Source organism: Zingiber officinale, chromosome 2A (assembly GCF_018446385.1).
Source record: "Zingiber officinale cultivar Zhangliang chromosome 2A, Zo_v1.1, whole genome shotgun sequence".
NCBI classification, from domain to species: domain Eukaryota; kingdom Viridiplantae; phylum Streptophyta; class Magnoliopsida; order Zingiberales; family Zingiberaceae; genus Zingiber; species Zingiber officinale.
Window position 1 is genome coordinate 131026529 of NC_055988.1, and position 22378 is coordinate 131048906.

General features: G+C 37.0%; 1 protein-coding gene across 2 annotated transcripts; it reads right to left on the minus strand.

Annotated features, from left to right (window-relative positions):
* Positions 1 to 1125: 1125 nt before the first annotated feature.
* LOC122042331 (ATP-dependent (S)-NAD(P)H-hydrate dehydratase-like) lies at positions 1126 to 13288 on the minus strand. Of its 2 annotated transcripts, none has more exons than XM_042602377.1 (12): positions 13127 to 13288; positions 12672 to 12936; positions 3653 to 3729; positions 3428 to 3537; positions 3238 to 3352; positions 2669 to 2731; positions 2411 to 2574; positions 2280 to 2341; positions 2120 to 2186; positions 1623 to 1688; positions 1385 to 1513; positions 1126 to 1304 (listed from the first exon to the last, which is right to left on the minus strand). In XM_042602377.1, exons 2-12 carry the CDS (start codon positions 12907 to 12909, stop codon positions 1277 to 1279), a joined length of 1119 nt encoding a protein of 372 aa, XP_042458311.1. In that variant the 5' UTR covers positions 12910 to 12936; positions 13127 to 13288; the 3' UTR covers positions 1126 to 1276. The 2 variants fall into 2 exon arrangements, with proteins under 2 accessions (XP_042458311.1, XP_042458312.1); XM_042602378.1 differs by having other exon boundaries at positions 13037 to 13287.
* Positions 13289 to 22378: the final 9090 nt, after the last annotated feature.

The window sequence follows — 22378 nt, forward strand, 5'->3', positions numbered from 1 at the left end:
CGCAGACAGTGAGTGCCCCGTAGCATGATTGTCGCCTGTGCCTTGTGACTTGCATCGACAGCAAACGGGCGTGCCCACAACCACCAATCGTGCTATACCAGCCATATGCTGCCTTAGCTATCCATCTGTGTTTTTCCTCTCTGCATCTTCTCTGATCAATATTCGGCAACACTTGAGGTCTAAACCAAGCAATGCTTCCCCTACTAGCTGAGTGATGTCACAGCATGTCCTTCTCAATCGACTTTTGAATGTCGCAAGGATAAAGTATAAGCCTTCCATAAGATGTCATGTGGTTATAGATACCTACCGATTGATGGAAGAGAGTGGGACAAATAAGGTTAAGCTTGACGCAATACCAAGGTAGTTCATCGAGAGGGAAGAAATGCTCCCTTCTATTAAGGATGAACTAGACACCCTCTACTACAAAAAAGATTGAGAGCAAATTGAAAGAGAGATATAGGCACGAAGTCATAAAATTGATGTTTTAAACCAAGACTTGGACATGCCCTGAGCTTCCATGGAAGATAGCACCAATAAAGAGGACAAGAGACTCTGAAGGTGGAGAATGCTCAATTGAAAGAAAGTCCAGCAGACAAGAACCAGCATAATTCCTTAAGAGGTGGTTCGTCGAGCAAGAAGAAATGATCTCGGCTCTTATGGATGAACCAACCAACTTAACTACTAGAAGGTTTGGGAAAGCTGACTCCAGACTCAGAATAATCATTCGTCCTCCCTTTTAAGGACTGCTTCAGGTAAGCCGCTGGACAGAATCATTGAGGTGGCTTGGGCTATCTTAAAAGATTGCACCAAGGCTATCTTTGTTCTCCGACAAAAGCCCCACGGGAGTTTGGACATTGAGTCCAATCACCGCACAAAGGGGTTAATTGAGCTTTTGGCTGAGTACGAGACCAAAGTAATTGTTGATTCTAAGTACATGGAATGTTGGAATAGATGCAACTGTCAAGCAAAGTTCAAGTGATCTACCGTGTTTGTTTGCATGAAGGTTTCTGATCTACCATTGTTTTTATCGACTGGAACACTAAGTCGTGGGTAGATAGATCAGAGTGAGATTGGGAAGCCTTTTTTACGATGATCATCCAACTTATGTTTTCTGCCATAGTCACATTTCCAGCCAGTGGCACAACATTCTTGCTATCAGCACATACAAAGTCACCTGTTTATTTACTCGTTTGATGTTGGTTTGCCAGAGATGCTTGACAACCACAAGTGTAGAGTACTATTTCATTGGAAACATTGCAAAACAATGGATGCGGCCCTAATCAGCGGGGCAGATTTCTTCCAAACTGCCAAATGGAAGAAAAGCTGAAATTTTAAGAGCCATTTCAGTGAGTGAGAAAAACAACTCTATAGGGCACAGCAGTACCTTTTTCCCAGGAACTCAATAATGTCAGTTGTCAGCGTTGCTCGTTTCTTGTCCTGGAATGCAAATGCAGCAGCTCTTCTAAGAAGTGCCGAACCTGCTATGCATCCGAGAACCATTGGATTTGACAAACTAGAAAATTAAATCAGAGTTAAAATAGTGCACTGGACCAACAAGGATTAAAAAAAAAGTTTACCAGCATAATAATTATGATAGTCATCAACAGACCAGAGTGACAAACCTCTTTCCAATGGTCCCATTTGTTATCAGTAGATGATGGCGTGCCCATGACGAAAACACAGCAACACTGTTATTATCGAAATAATTCAAATATGATTTGTAATAGAAGATTTGTTGATGCAACTGTTTTATGGAGGCAATGCGTGAAAAAATGTGGCTTTGATATCCTTCTTAGGAGAACCTCCACCAATATCGAGGCTGAAACTAAAATGTAGTATGCTTTCTATGACAAGAAGCCTGAGCCTAAACTAGACTACTGTTGATGCTTTGCAAACAAACAACTAGGTTGCAAGTTCACTACTCTTCAACATGGTGTTGTTTTGAAGAATACATTTAGCTTTTCTTGAGAGGAAATTTAAAAAAAAAAACAAATCAAGGGAATTTTGTAGCCTAAAATTGTTTAACACAAGAAAATGTAACTAAATGCAAACAGGACAGCGTGATTACCAAAACATTATCAAGCACATAGATTTACTGACCAATTGTATCAACACAAACCTGCCAGAAAGTATGTCACCTTGACCACCGCATCGCCGAGGTGAACCAAAGGTGCTCACACAATGGACTGTAAGATACAAATCATCAGAAACAACCAACCATTGTAAGTTTAAGTTGCTTAATTGAAGATTATTTAAATATAAAAGAGTTGAGCTACGACCTGCTTCACCATCACTAATAAAATCAGATTTTCCTTTATGCAGAATGGTTACACCACCAATCCTGGATGAAAAACAATGCTTGTTAACAAAGCCTCAATAAATTAAGGGAGAAAATCTTCAAACCAATTACTTTGTGGAAAGCAACTGTAATTGGTAATTTCCATCTTTTTCATTTACTTCACAACCCAAAGCTTTCTCAACGAGCCGCTTGTACTCATTAATATTTGGTGTTAGGACAGCTAACGAGTTTCCACTAACAAGATCAAGGTTGTTAGTGATGAGAAAGAGGCCATCCTGCAAAGTATAGAATGGTATCCCTATAAATCAACTCGTGTTACAGGGAAACAGTTGATCAGGTGCTTATTTTATCATTTGGAAGGGCACTCACCCCATCAATGACTATTGGAATGCTTGCTTGCCTAGCATGCTTCACGATGTCTTTCACGCAGTCCTTATTAAAATTGAACAAGCTTCATTTGAGCAAAAGAAGATCACAAGGTCTAATAGTCTGCTAGATTCATGATAGTTGTCTATGACAAAATATATACATGCATAAAACTACCATATCCCAATTTAAAAGTGTTGAACTTAATGAAATAGACAACTTAAATTAAATCAGAGGTGTCTTACGTAAATACATCAATTAAATCTTTTATTGTGATTAGGAGGCAAGGAAATGATGAAGAACCAAAAGTGAACTATCCAGAAAGCAGTGTTCTTCAATCTCAGGTGTGTCTTACAAGGAATGGATTTAGGCATTTAAAAATGAATGTCTAAATTTGTTAGACTTGATCGATGAAGGTGTCAATGTTGTAGTTGGAGTGTTGTGTGCATGAAGAGTCCAAACATCAAAGATCGTAAAAATTCATCCAACAAAAAGGAATATTTTTAGCAAAAACAAAATAAACAACATTATACCCAATATCTGATGTTGTAGTTCTCAAGTTATTAGTATACCATTAAAAATGGATCTCTTCCTAAGCCTGGACCAACAACAATGCAGTCAAACCTTTCCATCCACTTCCCAACTTCAGAAAGAACCTTGGCAGAAACAGATGCTTTTTCATCATCCCTAAGAACAATGCCGATATGATCAAATACAAATAATGAGGGTGGTGCGAAAGTGGCTTTGTTAAAAAAGGATTACCTTACACTGTAAGATTCTTCTAAAACTGGGTGTACAATCAACTCCGGGCTATAGCTTTTTATCACTGTTGCTGCATCTTTTGTACAGAAAATATGTGATAGATCTGCCCCCTGAATAATATATGATAACCAATTAATGTTGAGTTGATTGCCAAATCTGAACTGAGCCATAAGAAATTTCACACAATGAACATAGGTAGAAAATTATAAGAGCAGTGATACTAACAATCTTAAGAGCTGAAATAGCAGCAAAATATGGTGCACCAGTGTACTCACGGCACCCACCAATTACAGCAATCTTCCCTGAAAAGGAAAAGAAATATACGATTAAAGCTGAAAGTGAATCCAGAAAATGCATTATAGGTATTGTAATAAAGAAAGAAAGGCCTGCTAATGTTCAACATGAATTTTTATTTCTCCGGAAAAGATTGACAAAGCATCTCACCATGATACATTAATTACTGTTTTTCTTGAGAAAATATTATGAATATATTGGCAGGAAGCAAGAATCTTCAATATATCTTTTATGTGGATCTATTTGAACTTATATATTAAATTTCAAGTTTAAGTTGATTGATAAAAACCAATGAGATATGACACATTGAAATACAGACAATATATGTGAAAACATATCAGTATATGATAAATTGGTATAATTTTGGAATCTTCTTAAATCCAAAAGGATTAAGTTTAATTATTCCAATGCAGGTGCTAAGGTAGTTGTCTTTATCTCATTCATAGTTAAACAGCCAACCCTTCCCATCTGAAGTTAGTTTCTAGGGACGAAACATGGATTTAGAATTGTTTTCACGGTTTAGAAAATTGTCATGAAGCATCCCTTGTCATTTACCTGACTTAATCATAAGAATCCTATACCCAAGCAAAGTGGCCAATTTCTCAGTTTTCCTCTACATTGCTTCAATTCACTTTCACAAAAAAATTTTTTTGAAAAAATATAAAAATTTGAGCTTAAAAAATATAAAATTCATTTGAATTTACATTTTTCTCTTTTTATCTTAGACAAATAAAATTTTACAAAAACATCCCCCTCTTTTCTTCTGTCAAAGGGATTAATTGAAAAAGAAAATATTTCTCTTATAATTTTTTTCTTTACTTTGTTTTCTTTCTCTAGTTGTTTCCTTTGTTTGTAGGAAAGGAGGCCTAAAGCAAATACTTCCCAGGAAAGGTTAAAATAGAGACCTCTGGTTTTTTGGGGGGTTGGAAGAGAAGGGCAGCATAAACTATTTGGGAGACTTCTTTTCTAAACCTAGGTAACAAACTTAGATCTTTCTCCTTTTTTTTTAATTTTTGGAGCCCAGGAGGATCCTTGAGACTTACCTTGCCATATTGGTTTTTTTTACAGTTAATCTTTATTATTTTAGATGTTTTAGGGGTTGTTTGTTGATAAAAAACGAGGTGATTAAAATTCCAATAATCCTCTGTGAATCAGGAAGCTTAATTTCCCTTCTGATAAGCCTTTTGTTGGTTCATCTTATTGTTAGTTGGTTTTAGAATCTTGTAGTGTTATTAATTGTTCTTGTAGGTTTTTGAAATGATCCTTTGTGTATAAAATCTCAAGTCTGATCTCAGGAAGGTTAAGTGGCTTGTGATTCACTGAAAATTGAAGTGTGATAAGTGTTTTTTAATGCTGCAATTCAGGTTCAATTGACCAAGGTTTAAAATTTCGACCCGTGCCGAGGTTTCGGTCTCAGACCGGAACGATACGGTTTCGGTATCGTATCGTGCCGTGCCGATACAATTTCGGTATTTTTTATTTATCTATAGTAATTATAAGATAAATATGTTTATTGTGTATATAAAAATAAGTTGTATATTGATTTATTATAAGTTCTCAATTATTGAATAATTTAATATTGTTAGAAAAATAATTAAAAATAATTTTATTTAAATAGAATTGATATATTAATAACTCAAATTAAAATGGAAGTATCTATAATAATAATAATAATTATTATTATTATTATATAAATTAATACAAGATATTACTTTATATTAATAATAATTATATAAATTAACTATTTATTCATTTAATTAATTATTAATTAAATAATATATATTTTAAATAGTAAAAAATATCAAGTAAAAAATTTTTAAAAAAATTTAAAAAATATCAGAATATAAATATAATTTATTAGAATTTTTAAAAAAAATTTAGAATTTTTTAAAAAATTTAAATGGAATTTAAAATATTATTTTTCAGAATATTAATTAATAAAATTTATTTAATTTATTTTAATTTTAAATATATTTTTTATATATTTTATTAGGATAATTTAATTAGGGTTTATAAAAGCCTCTTCGAAATATAGCACATCCTCCTTGGGAATTCTTTAAATTAATTAAATAAAATAAATAATTATTAAAAACAGAAAAAAAAAAAAAAAACTCGGGCAGTACACGAGATCGCGCTGCGATCATCGCCGGCGATCCCACGAGGGGCGTCCGACGACCCTGCCAGACGCTTCCGGCGCCGCAAAAGCCATCGCGCACGACGCCTTTGGCGCTGCAGAAGGCGTCGCGCACAACGCCTTCGGTGTCGAAGGCGTCACGGGACGCCGCCGGAGGCGTCCCGCGTCTCCTCCGGCACCAACGGAGGCGTCCTGCGTCTCCTCCGGCGCCGCCGAGACGGGGACGCCTCCCGTGCCGGTTTCGGCCGCCCGGCGGAACGGTAAAAACCATCCGTGCCGGGCGGCACGAAACGGCATTTCAAACCTTGCAATTGACTTAGAATCATGTTTTCTTTTTAGGATGATGTGCTTTTTTGTAGCTTTATTCCTTGAGAGTGTAGGTTTCATGGCTGCTTCTTGATTTGTTAAAGTGGTGCTACATTGAGATCGGTAAGTCTCATCATGAACTCTTTTGATTATGGTTGTTAATACTGAATGATTAATAATGAATGATATTTTTTTATTATGAATCACTATAGACATTGTATGAATAATGAAATGTAAGAACTGATCTAACTTTAGAAGGGGACTGAATGATATTTTTTTAATTTAAAGGTTGAAACAAATGGAGAATAGAGAGAGGACATCAAGTGGTACAATAAATTGGCTCACCACTTTTTAACACTAAGAGATTTACATTTGTCAGGTTGTTGAAAGCATGATTTCCTAATTTTTAAAATGGGCTATAAATGGCATCCTCAAGCTAGAAATGGTCTCAAATAAAGGGTAATAGAACCGAATACCATGTGCCACTATATTATAATTTTTCTTCCTACTTTAAGCAAAAATTAAGGGATTATGGGAATTTGTTAGGAGAAAGTTATAATTCAAAATGTTGGACCTTATGCTCTACCATTTTGATACTAAATCCTTAAGTTGTTTTGCCCACCAAAGTAATTCTGTCAACATATTCAAAATTTTCTGTTCTCTTGGGATACATATAAAGTACCATATGATATTTTTCATAATACATTAGCTAATGCATCGAACGAAATAGGCAATGATTTAGGCTAGCCTCTTCCTAATGAATTAAGATGGATAAGTTGTATGCGATGTTATTAGATATATGATTGCCTTTAGACAAAAACACTTACCATCATTTGTGTGGTTTGAAAAGCTCTAGCTCATGCTTGTATATATTCTCTTTGCAATATTGTTATTGGAACTCCATCCGTGCACTTCGTGTATAGGGGCATTTATATGGGAGGTTTGGCCTATATATTAAAATATTGCTATCAGAGTGTCTCCACACTAATGTATTAGTGTGGTATATGGAGGCAACAAACAATTTTATTTATGCTCTTAATTCTAATGTCAATGTTAAACTTGATGTTAGTTTACTATATTTTTTATGAATAGAACATGAATTTTAAGTTTGAAATTGTTAATTAGTAGGGTGATAATTGGCAAATAAAATAAGCAATTAGTCATGATCAAAATTACATAAAAAATAAAGGAAGCTAATCTCTACATTCATTTATGTAGAAGTTACCTTTGGCCCACTGGGACAGATATAACACCATTCATATATGTAGCTAATTTTCATTGTTGATAACTTTTATTTCTATGGTGCGATTTATATGGTGAGTGGTTTATAAGATGGCAATTGAACTTGAATTCGTATTCAGTCGTAGTTGTTGAGTTTTGGAAGTGTAAACTAGTATACTTGAAAAATGTAGAGATTTTATCAAAATTATTTTTGTAAGGTAGGTAGTGATAGAGAATAAAATCTCACATAGAGAAATAAGATAAGGAAAGGTTGATTAATTCAAAAGGTTAACATGCAAAGGAGGGTTTATATCTTGTTTTTATAGAACAAGGGCCTAGTTTTGTCAACTAATTTCCCTAAAGACAAAGTCTAACTTACCCAAGCAAATATAACTAATTTGTAATAACTTAAAATATTTTGAAATTTAAAACTTGGGACTAAAACTTAACCTAAAACTAAGCCCCAAATTTTAAACCACATAAGGTGATTTAAATGTGTGGAAATTGTCACGTGGTTTAAGGGCGATACTTTTCCTTTCTGGGAGGTCCCGCTTGCAACATCATAATTTAAATGACTCAAGAACATAAAAGGGGCATGAAGCTCCCACCAATGCGGGATCGCGACGAAGGGTCTATTGTAGGCAATCTTACCCTTTACCTTGCAAGAGACGGTTTCCATGACTACCTCCAGGTCACACGATAGCAACTTTACTGTTGTGCCAAGGCCCTCCTTCAAATGATACAAGAGCATGTTAATTTAAATTTTAAAAGTTTTATATCGTAAAATTTGTAGTTTATATTTTCTTAGACTTTTGTGATTTATTGATCTTGTTTATTGGCATACAATAAGGGGCATCTCTAAGCGATAGGACCTAATAGTTAACATAGATTGTTTTAAACTTTTTAAGTAGTGTTGAAGCTACACAATGACCTCTAATTTCTCTATCTGGGAATGAATAAAACACGATCAACTTGTAGTTGTGGGTGAGCATGTGGCTATGCCCCTACTGAAGAGCTTGAGCAAGGGCAGCAGAGATATACTCCAATGGCCAATGCTAACTTACACTCCTTTGTTGATACTCAAACTCACACTAAAGGCGGTGAGAGAAGACAATTCGAGATTCAACCTACTATTAATTTTTGTTAGTGTAATCATGCCCTAATCAATCATATTCAACCAAGCTATTTTGATGTGATGTGTTTAGCAAATGATTTAAGTTAGATCTACCTATGTATATATGCATGAAGTTGTATAACAACTTGGCAGGATGCATACTTGGAACTCACGAAGCGTGACTTGACATGGCCAAGTAGGTGTGACTCAATGAGGTCGAGTTGTGTTGCTTGATCACTTGGAGGTCCGCTGAAAATTGAAGAATGATGGTATCGGACATCCGAGGAACCCAAGGACAAGGAGCATTGGAAGAAGGATGACACATAGAACAAGTTAGGGCTTAGTAGAGATCACCTTGTGGGCAAGGTAAAGATGCAATAAGTAAACTCTTAAGTGAAATGTGAGTCGAGTGACCTATACTTTGTGTTCATATAGATTTTAACTTGGACACTAACTCGACTATAGTTTGGTCGAATAAAGGTTGTTCTCAATCGAATGGTGTGTTAAGATGATTAGGGAGTCAACTCAATATGGTTTGCTTGCACAAAAAACATTTCTATTTGGAGTGGAGTTGACGGGCATTTGATTGAACATAGTTGAATCGACTGAGCTACTGACTCAACCTCTAACAAAAGTGAGAACAAGACCGTTGATCAGGTAGAAGAAAGTTGTAGTCATCATATGGCTTACACAATAAAGTGGTTTAGTCGATTGCAATCAAAGAGTCAACTGAAGGATACATTACCAGTTCAACTATCTACTAGAATCAAGTTGAGTTAACTAAGAAATTCATTGTCAAACAGAAGACTAAAACAATAGCGACTAAAACAATAGCGAAAATGTTGACAGGAAAAGCTTGAGTCAACAAGAGTGTTGTAGAACAACAAATTGAAGCTTGTTTAAAGGCAACTTGAAGGCTATAAATAAAGGAACAAGGGGATCTTGTCAAGACTTGCAAAACTTTGCTAAATTCCAACATTTGTATGCTCTAATTGTTGTATTTCTAGCACTAGTATTGTTAGTTATCTTGCAAACTTGTATTGCTTTCCTTATTGTAAAAGCACTTCTTGAAGAGGTTTCTCTGCCTTAGTGAAGGAGAAACATCTCCAAGAAGGAGAAAGTTAATGGGATTCAAGAGTGACTCATTAAGTGTCATAGGTTATGTAGTAAGAACTAAGAACCGGAGTTCCAAAATACATAAAGTCCCTCATGTTAGCACTTGCATTCCATTGCAATTAATTGACCTTGTTATGTATTAGCAAGAAAAATAAAAAAAAATCTAATTTTCAGGTCAAAAGCTATTAACCCCCTTCTAGCTATCTGGCACATAATCTACATCGATCCCAACAACTCTATGGCTAAAAAATGAAAGAGAAGAGTAAAGATATCCAGGCTCACTAGATTAGCTAAGAACCAATTCACTCCACATGTCACTTATTGTAAGATGTGAAATTAGCTAGCGAATAAGGATGTATTTTTAAGTACTTCATTTTTTTTTAAGATAATGATCATATTATTTCAAAGAGATCCCTAATGTGGTGGAAAGTGTAGAACTAGTATTTGTGTTGGCCTTATATAGTGAAGCAGGTTTAAAGAAACCTTCAAAAGGAACATTTGGCTTGAGGTAGTAGGCAAGAATGTGACACAAACCTTAGGATATTATGATGTTACAATTTAAATCCTGAACAATTTAGATACCAAGTAGGATCTAAATTGGGTTTGGATATTATGACCTTGACAATTTGATCATATGCTTGCTTACTATATTCAAATATATGATTTTGGTTCCAATAATATTTTACTAGACTAGCTCGGGCTTATTTTTGGATTAGTGCATTATACACAATCAAACATTTTAAAAATGTAAATCAACAATAACAATTTTTGTATATCGTATCATTTGAGAAAGTTCTCAATTATATAATATAACTAAGTAGAAAAATCCATTTTAATAGTTGTCATTATTATCTATCTTATGATTAGCATTCATCTTCATAAAACACTAAAAAATTGTACTATATTTTTCATACATTTACTATAACATTAACTTCATGATATTGCAATGATAGAGTTTAAAATATTCATATTAATATTATATATTGAAAGTTAATAAATATGATAAATTATAAATATAAAAATATAGTTCTAATATATTATAATTAATTGTAGGTTCTTAAGAGTCTACAATAAGAAGCTAAGGACCTCTTTTCACTCCTAGGTAGCATCTCAATCCTAAAGCCTTGCTTCGCACTTTAGAGAGCTAAAAGACGAGAGCTCCGATTGTATTTGGTTGGAAAAAATTTTTGAAAGAATTTTTGTTTCTTAGAAATTAGCTTTTAAAATTTGAAAAGAGAAGTAAAATAAATAAGAACTAATTTTTTGACATATTTGAACTTGTTAGAGGTAAATGGTGCAATAATTTTCATATTTATTTTTTCTTTTCAAATGTTCCATGATTTTATTTCATTTTTTAAAAGTAGCAAACTAAAAACAAAACATTTTCATGAACCAAAAGCATTTTCCAAGAGGACCAAAGTGTGGTGGTGTTGAGTTCAAGAAGCTAGTAGAATTTGCCCTCTGCTAATGTCATAAGATGATGATCGACAGAAGCACTTTGTACCCTATAGATTCATGAGTTTGGTTATGAAGCTACCTAATTGTTCATGGGGGTGCTAATTTTTCATTCCAAGTCCCAATGTTTTCTGATCTAGCATACCAGATTTGGTTTGCAAATGAATTTACCCAAGGGAGATACACCATAATTAGATAAAAGAACAGCCACATAAACATAGAGAAGTCATGATCATTTCATAAATCTAAGAGAGATAATATATATATATATAGGCAAAAAACTAATTAAAGTCAAAAGTGGCTTTAACATGTGTACATTTCAACTATGAGTTATTATTGTTTAGTTTCTTACAGTTGAGTTCTCCTTTATTATTTCCTCAAATCTCTCAAGTCTCTCAAGTATTATGGAATCAGTTCCCTTTGTAGTCTTCTCTTTTGTATTTAAAATTTTTATTTCCTTATTTTGCAAATGTATAAAACACTAATTCAATATGCAAGTGATAAGCCTACTGTTGCTTTGTATTCCTTGCCTTTTTTTGTCCAAGCAATACAAACAGTTTCTTGGTTACCACTAATTAGTTAACTCCGGTTGATTACTTTACAGCAACATATATCTCATTAAGATTTATTATTTTATAATTTAGAAACATATAACAAAATGAATACAATATTAATAAGAATGTTTTTATTAGACTTTTAAGAAAGTTAATACATTTAAAAACATAACCATTGTCCTGTGGCAAATTTATTTTTGAAACTAGCATGTATTTGCTAGTTTCAACTAGAAGTGTGGATTGAACTTTCCATGCAATAAAAATAATAAATAGTCGTTTACGTAACACAATGGGGGAGGGGGAAGGCAAGTAAATGAATCATTATTTGGTCACTTGTATTGAGTAAGACAAAGTTGAACACTAAAGCAATTGTGAAACATTTTCAAAATAGAACCACTCTAAAATTTATATCAATAAAATTTTATCTTTTATATTTTGATTAATGAATCTCTTGTTACAAGTGTGTTAATACTTGAGCCGTTTATTTTGTGCAGAATTGTTTTTTTTTTCTTTTAATATTTTTAAGGAGACAAATCAAAAGATGATTTTATTCTCTCTCTCCCCTTGAACTTTCCTTCTTTTCTATGTATTCATCCTTACAATTTACCACCTAAGAATAAAAACTTTAGTGCTTTACCAAGAAGAGAAGGAGAAACAAAACAAAATTAGTCTTAAAAAAATGATCGACCCCTCTTTAAATAGGAGGAAGACTTGATCAAACCTAATGTGGTAAGATTTAGCTAGGTAACACTTGGACCTACACAGAAATCGATCAGACTAAGCCTGGTAAGCATGCCAAGTCTCCTCAACCATGACTCAATCTTAAAAAAAAAAAACTATAGTAAATCAAAGATAAATTCCAATGAAGTCGGTTAACACTTATCCATCAAAATTAATAATAGAAAATAATGATAATATAAATATACACGTTAAAAAGATCCATTAAGTGTCAGGAAAACCAAACTGTAAAACAAACCAGAAATGCTTACCTCCATTGAATCATACAAGCAATCAAAACTAAACTATCACACAAACTGGGCAAGCATTTACCTGCTTGACCTTTATAACGAATTGGGTCTAGCGCCGGCGTTATCATCTGAATAGTTTTCTCAGCATCAGCCTCCGCCGCCGGAACAGCAGCACTTTGTGTTCCTTGCATCCTCTGTGAATGGGAGCGGCAACAAAATCCGTCCAAACACTTTATCAAGAAGAGATTCCGCCTCAATACAGCCGCCGATGCCAGAGTGCAATTCTCTGGGTAACACGAGAACGGAATCGAACCCCTCATGCCATGGCTCAATCACACATCAACCATCTGCAGCCCAATACCCAAGCCAAAATATATCAAACAAAGAAAAACAACAACAACAACAACAATAACAAAAGAAATCCGAACAGGAATAGATCGAACTAACCAGAGAGAAATTGAGCAGAGAAAACCCTACAAAATATTCAAACGCTAAACGAAAGTGAAACTGAAAGCATTCATGATCGGCCACGCTTACCTCGGTTTCGAGCTTGTCGCACTCGAAATTTGTTCCTTCGACTCCAAGAGATGAAAGAGAGAAAGCGATGGGAAGCGGCGGCGACGACCGGCTAGGCGAGGAGGGAACGCGAGCACGTGCTTATGGACCTTCTCAGTTGGCAATTATCAGAACGCACCTCCACTGGGAACGCGAGCACGTGCTTATGGACCTTCTCAGTTGGCAATTATCGGATCTCACCTCCACTTTCTATTTATTCAAAACTATCAGGCTTGCAGTGGGACAATGAGGAGCAAAGAGCCTTTGATCCATTTTTTATAGGTCACGTGATGATCCATAATATAATTATAGTCGGCTCATGTTATAATTAGTTGTGATTTTTTTTTTAAATTTATTTTTTCATTTAAATTATAGTTTGGATTCACATAGACAATCGAAAGTTACTTGAGGTGGATGAGTGGCATGGCTATTGGCCACCGAGTGAGAGTGGTCTCTGAGCGACCTCCGGATAACCTCCGACCATTTACATGATCCAAACTATAATCTAGATGAAAAGATAAACACAGAGAAGAATCATAACTAATTATAGCTAAATCATGATCACGATCTGATTATAATTATATTATGGACCATCACCTAATCTATAAAAAATAGATAAAAAAAAATTGATCTCAGACAATGATGTAGAAGCCCCTTCCCAATTTATTTATATGTTGAATTGATGGGTTACTCCTGTTAGGATTTTTGTAAGAAATTTGTGCGGATCAATCAGTCATTTATAATATAAATTGTTGTAAATTGAATATATGATATCCACTTAACAAAATATTTAGATAAATAATTAAGAATTTAAATTTAAATTTTATTAGGGAATAATATTCTAGAGATTAATTTTTAAATATGTACAAGTTGTATTAGATTATTATACCGGTATCCTTTTATACTTAGATAAAAAGTAGGATGCATGATAGGATAGGATTAGATTGATTAGGATAGGATTAAAGATAGGATAAATAATTCCTCTTGAGGTCAAAGGATTATGAATCTTATTCTTAATCATCTATAATTCTACCCCTAATCAATTTTACCAAACGCTTGATTAAATTTTTTTAAAAAATATAATTCTATCCTATCATGCATATCAAATGGAGCCTACTCTCTTATATCCCATGTGATACAAAATAAAAATTATTAAAATCTCAATAACTAACCTTCAACTGTATTACAAGTTTTGCACCATTTAACTTAGAAACGAATTTAGAATATTCAACTTTAATAGGTTAGTTATCCTTTTGAATCATAATCGTCTCGTATGATAAAAAATGATTTATTTACTTTTAGCACTTTGTTAATCTGTCTTTAGGTCAATACGAAGAAGATAAATCATGAATGACTACTAATCATTAATATAAATAGCTAAAATATAAAAAACATACATATTCGAATATACTAAATTTCGATCCTAAACCTTCACATGATAACATTTCATACCTTAATCTCATCTCGTGATCTTTAGTCAGCGTGAAGGCCTTCTTGATAATTAAATAATGTCAATTAATAATACTATCATAATATTTCTAAACTTATTTGTCACTATTCCTACTACGTTGAAATCAAACTTTGACACAAGATGATACCTAGGATTAAATTTATGAAATAAAGTACTGTTACCATGAATACAACTTGGTTATGTGACAACATTTAGAGATCTCTTATGTTCGTAGCATGCATATCATGGGGCGGGCTGAACAATACGGTACTTAAGATTTTGTTGATATGAATCGAACTTCAAAACAAAACAAAACAAAATAAAACAAAACTCCTTACATCGTCTTATTACTATATTAATTTAAAAAATCATTTACACTTTAAAATATAATCCTCCTTTAAACATGCGATCAATATTTTTTAGCTACACTATAAAATGTACAATAAAATAATGAGTTAAATAACATAAATATTTCAAAATATAATAAAAATAAATATTTCTAGTAATCATTGAATACACTTCATCTTGCTTCCGTTTTAGCTATAAAAATATAATGCATATTGTTATCGTGTTTTAGTGAGCCTACAATATGTAAAGTAAAATATGAAGTTAAAAACCATTTAATATTGCAAATATATAATCAAATAAAAATATAAATATTACCAATAGTCATTTGAATACAACACGTCTTGTTGTTTTAGCTGCAAAAATATCAATTAAGCTTGAATAATCAAGATGTTCAACCATTTTCTTTTCAATAGATAACATCGCTAATCTATTTAATTTTTCTTGTGACATGGTTAATCGAAGACATGTTTTAATCAACTTCAACTTAAAAAAGCTTCTTTCTGCAGATGCTACTGTAACTGGTATGACCAATAAATTTTGTATGCAACATGATTTGGATAACAATCATCCATATTTTTCAGATAATTCAAAACATTTATTGCTCTTTTTGCTTCCACTGGTAAAAACTGTTTCAAAATTGATAACTCCATATACAAATCATCTCCATCAATATCTGACTTGTCATTATATCTCAATGTTTCTTCGAGATTTTTACAAGATTTCATTAGATTATCATCATTAGCAAACTTTAATCTCTCTGGATTGAACAAAAACCTAAATGTTTCTTCGTACTTTTGAAATTATATGAATCAAGTTTTTAGTGAAGAAATAGCTTGATCCATTAAGAAAATAAAATAATTAACTCTAAAAGATTCTTCAGCTATTGCATCACATCTTCACTATTACTTTCACCAAATTATTTCTTTTTTAGGATAATGCATTTTTCTTTGAATGTAGCTTCAATCTCCATTTCTTCTGCCATTTGCTTCGCTTCTATCATGGCCTTATCAAATCCAGACTCTCGATATTTCTCAAAATTAAGAATAAGTCATTTTAATTGTTTAATTGCAATATCAATATCCATATTTTTCACCTTGAAGAAATTTACTCACAGTATTAATCGCATACAACAACTTGTGCCAAATTACCATGCCAAGCAAGAATTCAAAATTTTCAAGTTCATATGTTGCCAATGATTCAGCTTCACTCTTTGTTTTTGGATCTTTACTTATTTATGCCAAATTAAGTAAAGCATCTTTAATTTTTGATGTTTATTCTTTTATAGCTTTCACGCTTTTAACATGACTTTCCCAACGAGTTTGTGACAATGGCTTAATTATCAAGCCTTCTACATGATCTTTAAAAACTTTCCAACGCTTTGTAGAAGAGGGAAATAATGTATAAATACGTTGTATCACTCCAAACATAGACATAGCTTAAGAACAACAATTAGCCATATCACATAATGTCAAATTCAGACTATGGCATCCACAAGGTGTATAAAAGGCTCTATGATTGACCTGGGTCAAGGTTGACCTGATTGACTGAGCTTGAATTGGTTCAAGCTCTAGTCTTGATGTTTGGGTTTCGATGTTTGACAATACATGGAGACAAGATATGGAGATTGTAGGTGGAATTGTTCATGTGGTGAGATCATGAAGGAGAGTCAAGTAGGTCAAGGTTGACTGGATACTTGACTGGAAAATCCTAGTGAGTGAAGCTAGGTGGAAAGTCCTGTTGAGTGAAGCTAGGCAGTATGGAAAATCCTAGTGAGTGAAGCTAGGTGAAAGTCCTGGTGAGTGAAGCCAGGCAGAAGGAAAATCCTAGTGAGTGAAGCTAGGTGAAAGTCCCGGTGAGTGAAGCTGAGCAGTTGGAAAATCCTGGTGAGTGAAGCCAGGTGAAAGACCTAGTGAGTGAAGCTAGGCAGTATGGAAAGTCTTGGTGAGTGAAGCCAGGCAAATGAGAATTCCTAGTGAGTGAAGCTAGGCAGAAGGAAAGTCCTGGTGAGTGAAGCCCGGCACAGGAAATCCAGATGGATCAAGTTTGATCAGACATCTGGTGTTGGGAAGCTCAAGTAGGTCAAAGGGATTGACCAGATACTTGGCATGGGAAATCCAGGTGGATCAAGGTTGATCGGACACCTGGTGGAGATAAGTCCAAGTGGGTCAAGGATGACCGGACACTTGGCACGAGGAGAAAAGTCCAAGTGGGTCAAAGGGATTGACCGGACACTTAGTGAGGGAATCCTAGCAGGTCAAGGGTGACCGGATGCTAGGCATGATGTTGGGAATTTCGGGCCGCAAAAATCACTTTTTCGCGTTGCGGAAACCCCGATTCCCATGCCACCGGATCCGTGCAAAGTAAAATAAAACAAAATTTTACGTGTACGAGTTTCTTACCTCTAGATCTACACTAGAACTACATGGTTGAGAGATTTTACCCTTGATGCGATGCCCTTCGCAATCCCGCTCGTCCAAAGGTTCGCCGGATCTCAAGATCGTCAAGTGTACGATCCTCTATGCATATCCACACGAACAAACTAGGTGGAGAAGACCAAACAAAGGTGTGCTAGCACCTTAGATGGTTCGGCCAAGGGAGGAGAGGGAGAGAAGAGAAGAGCTTGAGGAAGAAGATGGAATGAATTCACTTGAATGAAAAAATCAATTTTCATCCTTAAGTGGCCGGCCACATTATGGCTTGTAACTCCCATGGAATATCAAGAGTCACAACTCTTGGTAACTCCCATGAGGTGGCATTTGGTCAAGTCAAACTTGACCAAATGAAGAAGCCTTGATGATGTGACATTGGTCAAGTCAAAGTCAAGTCAAAACTTGACTCTTCATCTTCCTACTTAAGTCAAGTCAAACTTGACCACTTCTCTCCCTTGGTTGATCTAATCTAACCATTTGATTCAAGCCAATTTAATATAATGAATCTAATTCATTTAATTAAATTGATTCAATGAGTCATAATCTAAATTAGACTTATTGAACACATGAATCAAATTGAGTCCAACTCAATTAGTTCAATTAGGATTACTCTTAATCCAATTTGATTCATCACATGAATCTAATCCTCTTGGTTCATCATATGAACCTAATCTCCATCTAATTGTCCTTTGTGTGTGACCCTATAGGTTCTTATAACGTTGGCAATGCTCCTAAACCCATTTAGAAGCATAAGTAATGAGCGGTATCTAGCAACACATCATTACTACCCAAGTTATAAGAATGTTAAGATCCAACATCACCTTGTGACTACTAATTGTGACTCCTCACAATATATGACATTGTCCTTCTATCCTAGACATCTAGATTGGTCAATGTGAGGCATAGACCGTGTCATCCTCTAATCAATCTAAATCTTGAACTCCAAGTAGACTCACTCAATTAAATGAGCTCAATATCTCATATTGACTCATTTGGGCATGACCATGCACTTCGTGGTCTCACTCTATCAAGAATATCGATGTTGCTCCCGTCATATAGGAGGGATAGATCCCATCTACATCACTCACATCCCTCTGTATAATTCGTTACATACCCAGTAATCGCCTTTATAGTCCACCCAGTTACAGGTGACTTTTGACGAAGCCAAAGTACGTAACTCCTTATGTAGGGATCAATGGTGACTTCAGGTCCGAGGGCTAGTAGTCATACTAATAGCCACATGAGAAAGTATATGACACTCATATAACGATCCATGATACTTTCTCATGGCGGGTCATTCAGTATACATTCTCTAATGCATACCCATGTGTCAACTTGATATCTCCATATCCATGACTTATGAGATCAAGTCATCGAGTTGACTTACATGCTAGTCTCATCGCATTAACATTGTCCCTGAATGTTAATACTCGACTAGGAATGATTAAGAGTAGTGTTCCCTATATCATCTCACTATCGATTCAACCAATCGATTGATATAGGTAAGAACCTTCTACTCAAGGACGCTACTATACTTAGTTATTTGGCACCAATACAAGTAAGTATAATAACCAAAATAAATGCCTTTATTTATATACAAGAATATGATACAACGAGTCCATACAACAATCATCAAATGATTGGCTCTAGGGCTCTAACTAACAATCTCCCACTAGCATTAGTGCCAATCAGTGTAAGCTCTAAGCCCCAATGACCTAGTGTGACCATCATGCTTTCTCTGTGCCAAAGCCTTGGTCAAGGGATCTGTGATGTTAGCCTCTGTAGGTACTCTACAAATCTTCACATCTCCTCTCTCAATAATCTCTCGAATGAGATGGAAGCACCATAGTATGTGTTTAGTCCGCTGGTGTGAGCGAGGTTCCTTAGCCTACGCAATTGCTCCATTGTTGTCACAATAGAGCTCAATAGGGTCAGCGATGCTAGGAACCACCCCAAGTTCAGTGATGAACTTGCGGATCCAAACTGCCTCCTTTGCTGCCTCTGATGCAGCAATATACTCGACATCTGTCGTAGAATCAGCTACTGTGTCCTGCTTAGAACTCTTCCAGCTCACAGCACCACTATTTATGCAAAACACGAACCCTGACTGCGATCGATAATCATCCTGATCGGTCTGGAAGCTGGCATCACTGTAACCCTTTACAGTTAGCTTGTCATCGCCTCCATATATCAAGAAATATTCTTTAGTCCTTCTCAAGTACTTAAGAATATTCTTGACCGCTATCCAGTGACTTTCACCTGGATCTGACTGGTATCTACTCGTCATGCTCAAAGCATACGAGACATCAGGACGAGTACATAGCATGGCGTACATGATAGATCCTATTGCTGAGGCATAAGGGATCTGATCCATGCGGTCTCTCTCCTCTCTAGAAGAGGGACCTTGAGTCTTCGAAAGACTCACGCCATGTGACATCGGCAGAAATCCCTTCTTGGAGTTCTGCATGGCAAACCGTAGGAGTACCTTATCAATATATGTACTCTGACTTAGGCCAAACAACCTCTTAGATCTATCTCTATAGATCTGTATGCCTAGAATGCGGGATGCTTCACCTAAGTCCTTCATTGAGAAACAAGTCTGATCCTGTCCGAACGCTGAATCGATGGACGCTGGGCATGTGGCGCTCTCCGAATCAATGACGTGGATCTCTGACCGGCCGTATGGAGCTCCGGCGAACCTGCAACGAAGTCGGTCCGGGAAGGGGTTCCCGGCGACGACCCTCTGACGCTTAAGTCAGGCAAGAGGAAAATGCAGAGGTGGCTTCGAATATCAGAGAATGCGTACCTCCGGCGAAGTGTGAGGACCCTTATATAGAGCTGTGAGGAGGCTTATGCACACATACCGAGGCGTACACGTCCCCTCTTACCATACCTCAGTATGGGCTTGCCAGAGGAGCTTGCCTGACACCATACTGCTACAGTCTGAGCACCTCTCTGATGGGACGGCAGAACCTTCTGTCATAAGATTCTGCGTATGGCTTAGTCGTCGAACATGCTCATTGTCAGAAGATGTCCCTCGATGTCCCCTTGTCCTTTTGTCCCTTCTCTCCTCGCGCCGAGCATCCAGCCGCTCGGCAGTCCCATTACGTCCGACCGGACGCAAGTACTGGTACGCTCGGGAGATTCCCGGTCATGTGCTCGGCTGAGTCTGTTCACGACATTGCTTCCTTATGCCTCGGTCGAGCGAGCGACCCGCTCGGCCCGACGACCTTGTTCACCATGAGCGTCGGAAACCCCGACTCCCCGCCTGGTTGTCTTTGATTCTGTTCTGACCCGTTCGGCCGGTTGACCTGACCCTCACCCGATCGGCCGAACCTCATCTTGCCCTTAGACTCTTGACCTCTACGTGTCATTGACTTCCCTCAAAGGGGGTCCCCCGTCCTTACTACCGGATCACTTGCCTCCCCTTCAAGTCTAGTCGAAGGAGGCGATTAGTCCGACTGACTAGACTGTAGGTAACTCCGAGCGACACATCTATGAAATCATCTTCCGCTCGGCCCTAGTGGGGGTAGCCATGGCGTTATTCGACATTATTCCTCGGATCTTCTCAGAATTTGCGCCAAATCCCCTCCATTAAAGCCGCGCACGCACACTGCGCGATAAGGGCGGTCATTAAATGTGACCTATGTCGCGGCGCCACGTGGCACCCCCGACGCCATCAGCGTACGGCGGCGGCGTTACCTTCGATGGGACCGCCTTAGTTTGAAATTGACGGCCAGATGCGGGCTTCGGTTCCCATGACCTGCAATCGACGGCTGAGGCAGCTCGGGCTTAACCCTATAAAGCCTTCGCCTTCTCCCCCTCCTCGTCGCATTTGCGTCTTCGCGTGTCCAGTAGCTTCCTTCGGCGTTTCAGTGCTCCGGTGATCTCGTTGCTACTTCTTCCGGCGACTCCGTGTTCTTCGTCGATCTCTTTTCTTCTCTGTAAGGCTCTTCCTCTTTTCTATCTTTGGTTCTCTTTGCGTTTCTTTCTCGGGTTTTGGTCCTCTGGGCGCTGTCTCGCTTGTCGTCCTCTTCTTTCTACTATCTGCCTTTTGTTGTTTCGTCCGTTTGGACAATGGCTAGCTCCTCTCAACCTCAAGACCAAGCCCTCGGCCCATGGTATACTACCATGGAGTTGCGCTTCGATCGGCGCGACGCCGATATTCTGATGGACTCTTTTGAAATCCCCTCTGATTTTGAAATTATCCTACCCTCCCCCTCCGCTCGGCCACACAAGCCGCCGCGCGGAGCTTTCTGTGTTTTCCGTGACCAGTTCGTAGCCGGTCTGCGCTTTCCCATCCATCCCTTCATCGCTGAAGTTTGTAATTTTTTCGGCATTCCGCTCAGAAGCCTAGTCCCCAACACTTTCCGCCTTCTGTGCGACGTTGTCGTCCTGTTCAAAATCCACAATATTCCCCTCCGACCGGAGGTCTTCTACTATTTCTACTACCCTAAATAGTCCGAGCTGGGCACTTACATGTTCCAGGCTCAGCCTGGTTTAGTTTTCTTTAATAAACTGCCCTCTTCCAATAAACATTGGAAAGAGTTCTACTTCTACCTTCGTATGCCCGAGCGGGCCTCCTTCTGAACCCAATGGCAAGTCGGATCGCCAGTCTCCCCTGAGCTCAAAAGGTTCAAGACCCGACCGGACTATCTTCACGCTGCCAACATGCTAGCCGGTCTGAGGGTCGACATCAACAAGTTCTTACCAGAAGGGGTGATATACATATTTGGCTTGAGTCCGATCAGGACCCCCCTCCCGAGCGGCTTCGGTAAGAATTTTACTCATACATTTGCCTTGATTGCTAATTGATTTTCTCCTTTTTTTTCTTTGCAGCGGACATCGTCATGGAGTCCGTGATGGCCGGCATTTTGAAGAGGAAGGCGGCGACGCTCGAGGCCGCGGCTGCCAAAGAGATGGAGGCGCTCGGCATTGAGTCGGTCGGCTCACATGAAGAGGAGAGCGGGACTCAACAGGAGTCGGCCGCTCAGGCCTCTCCCCAGG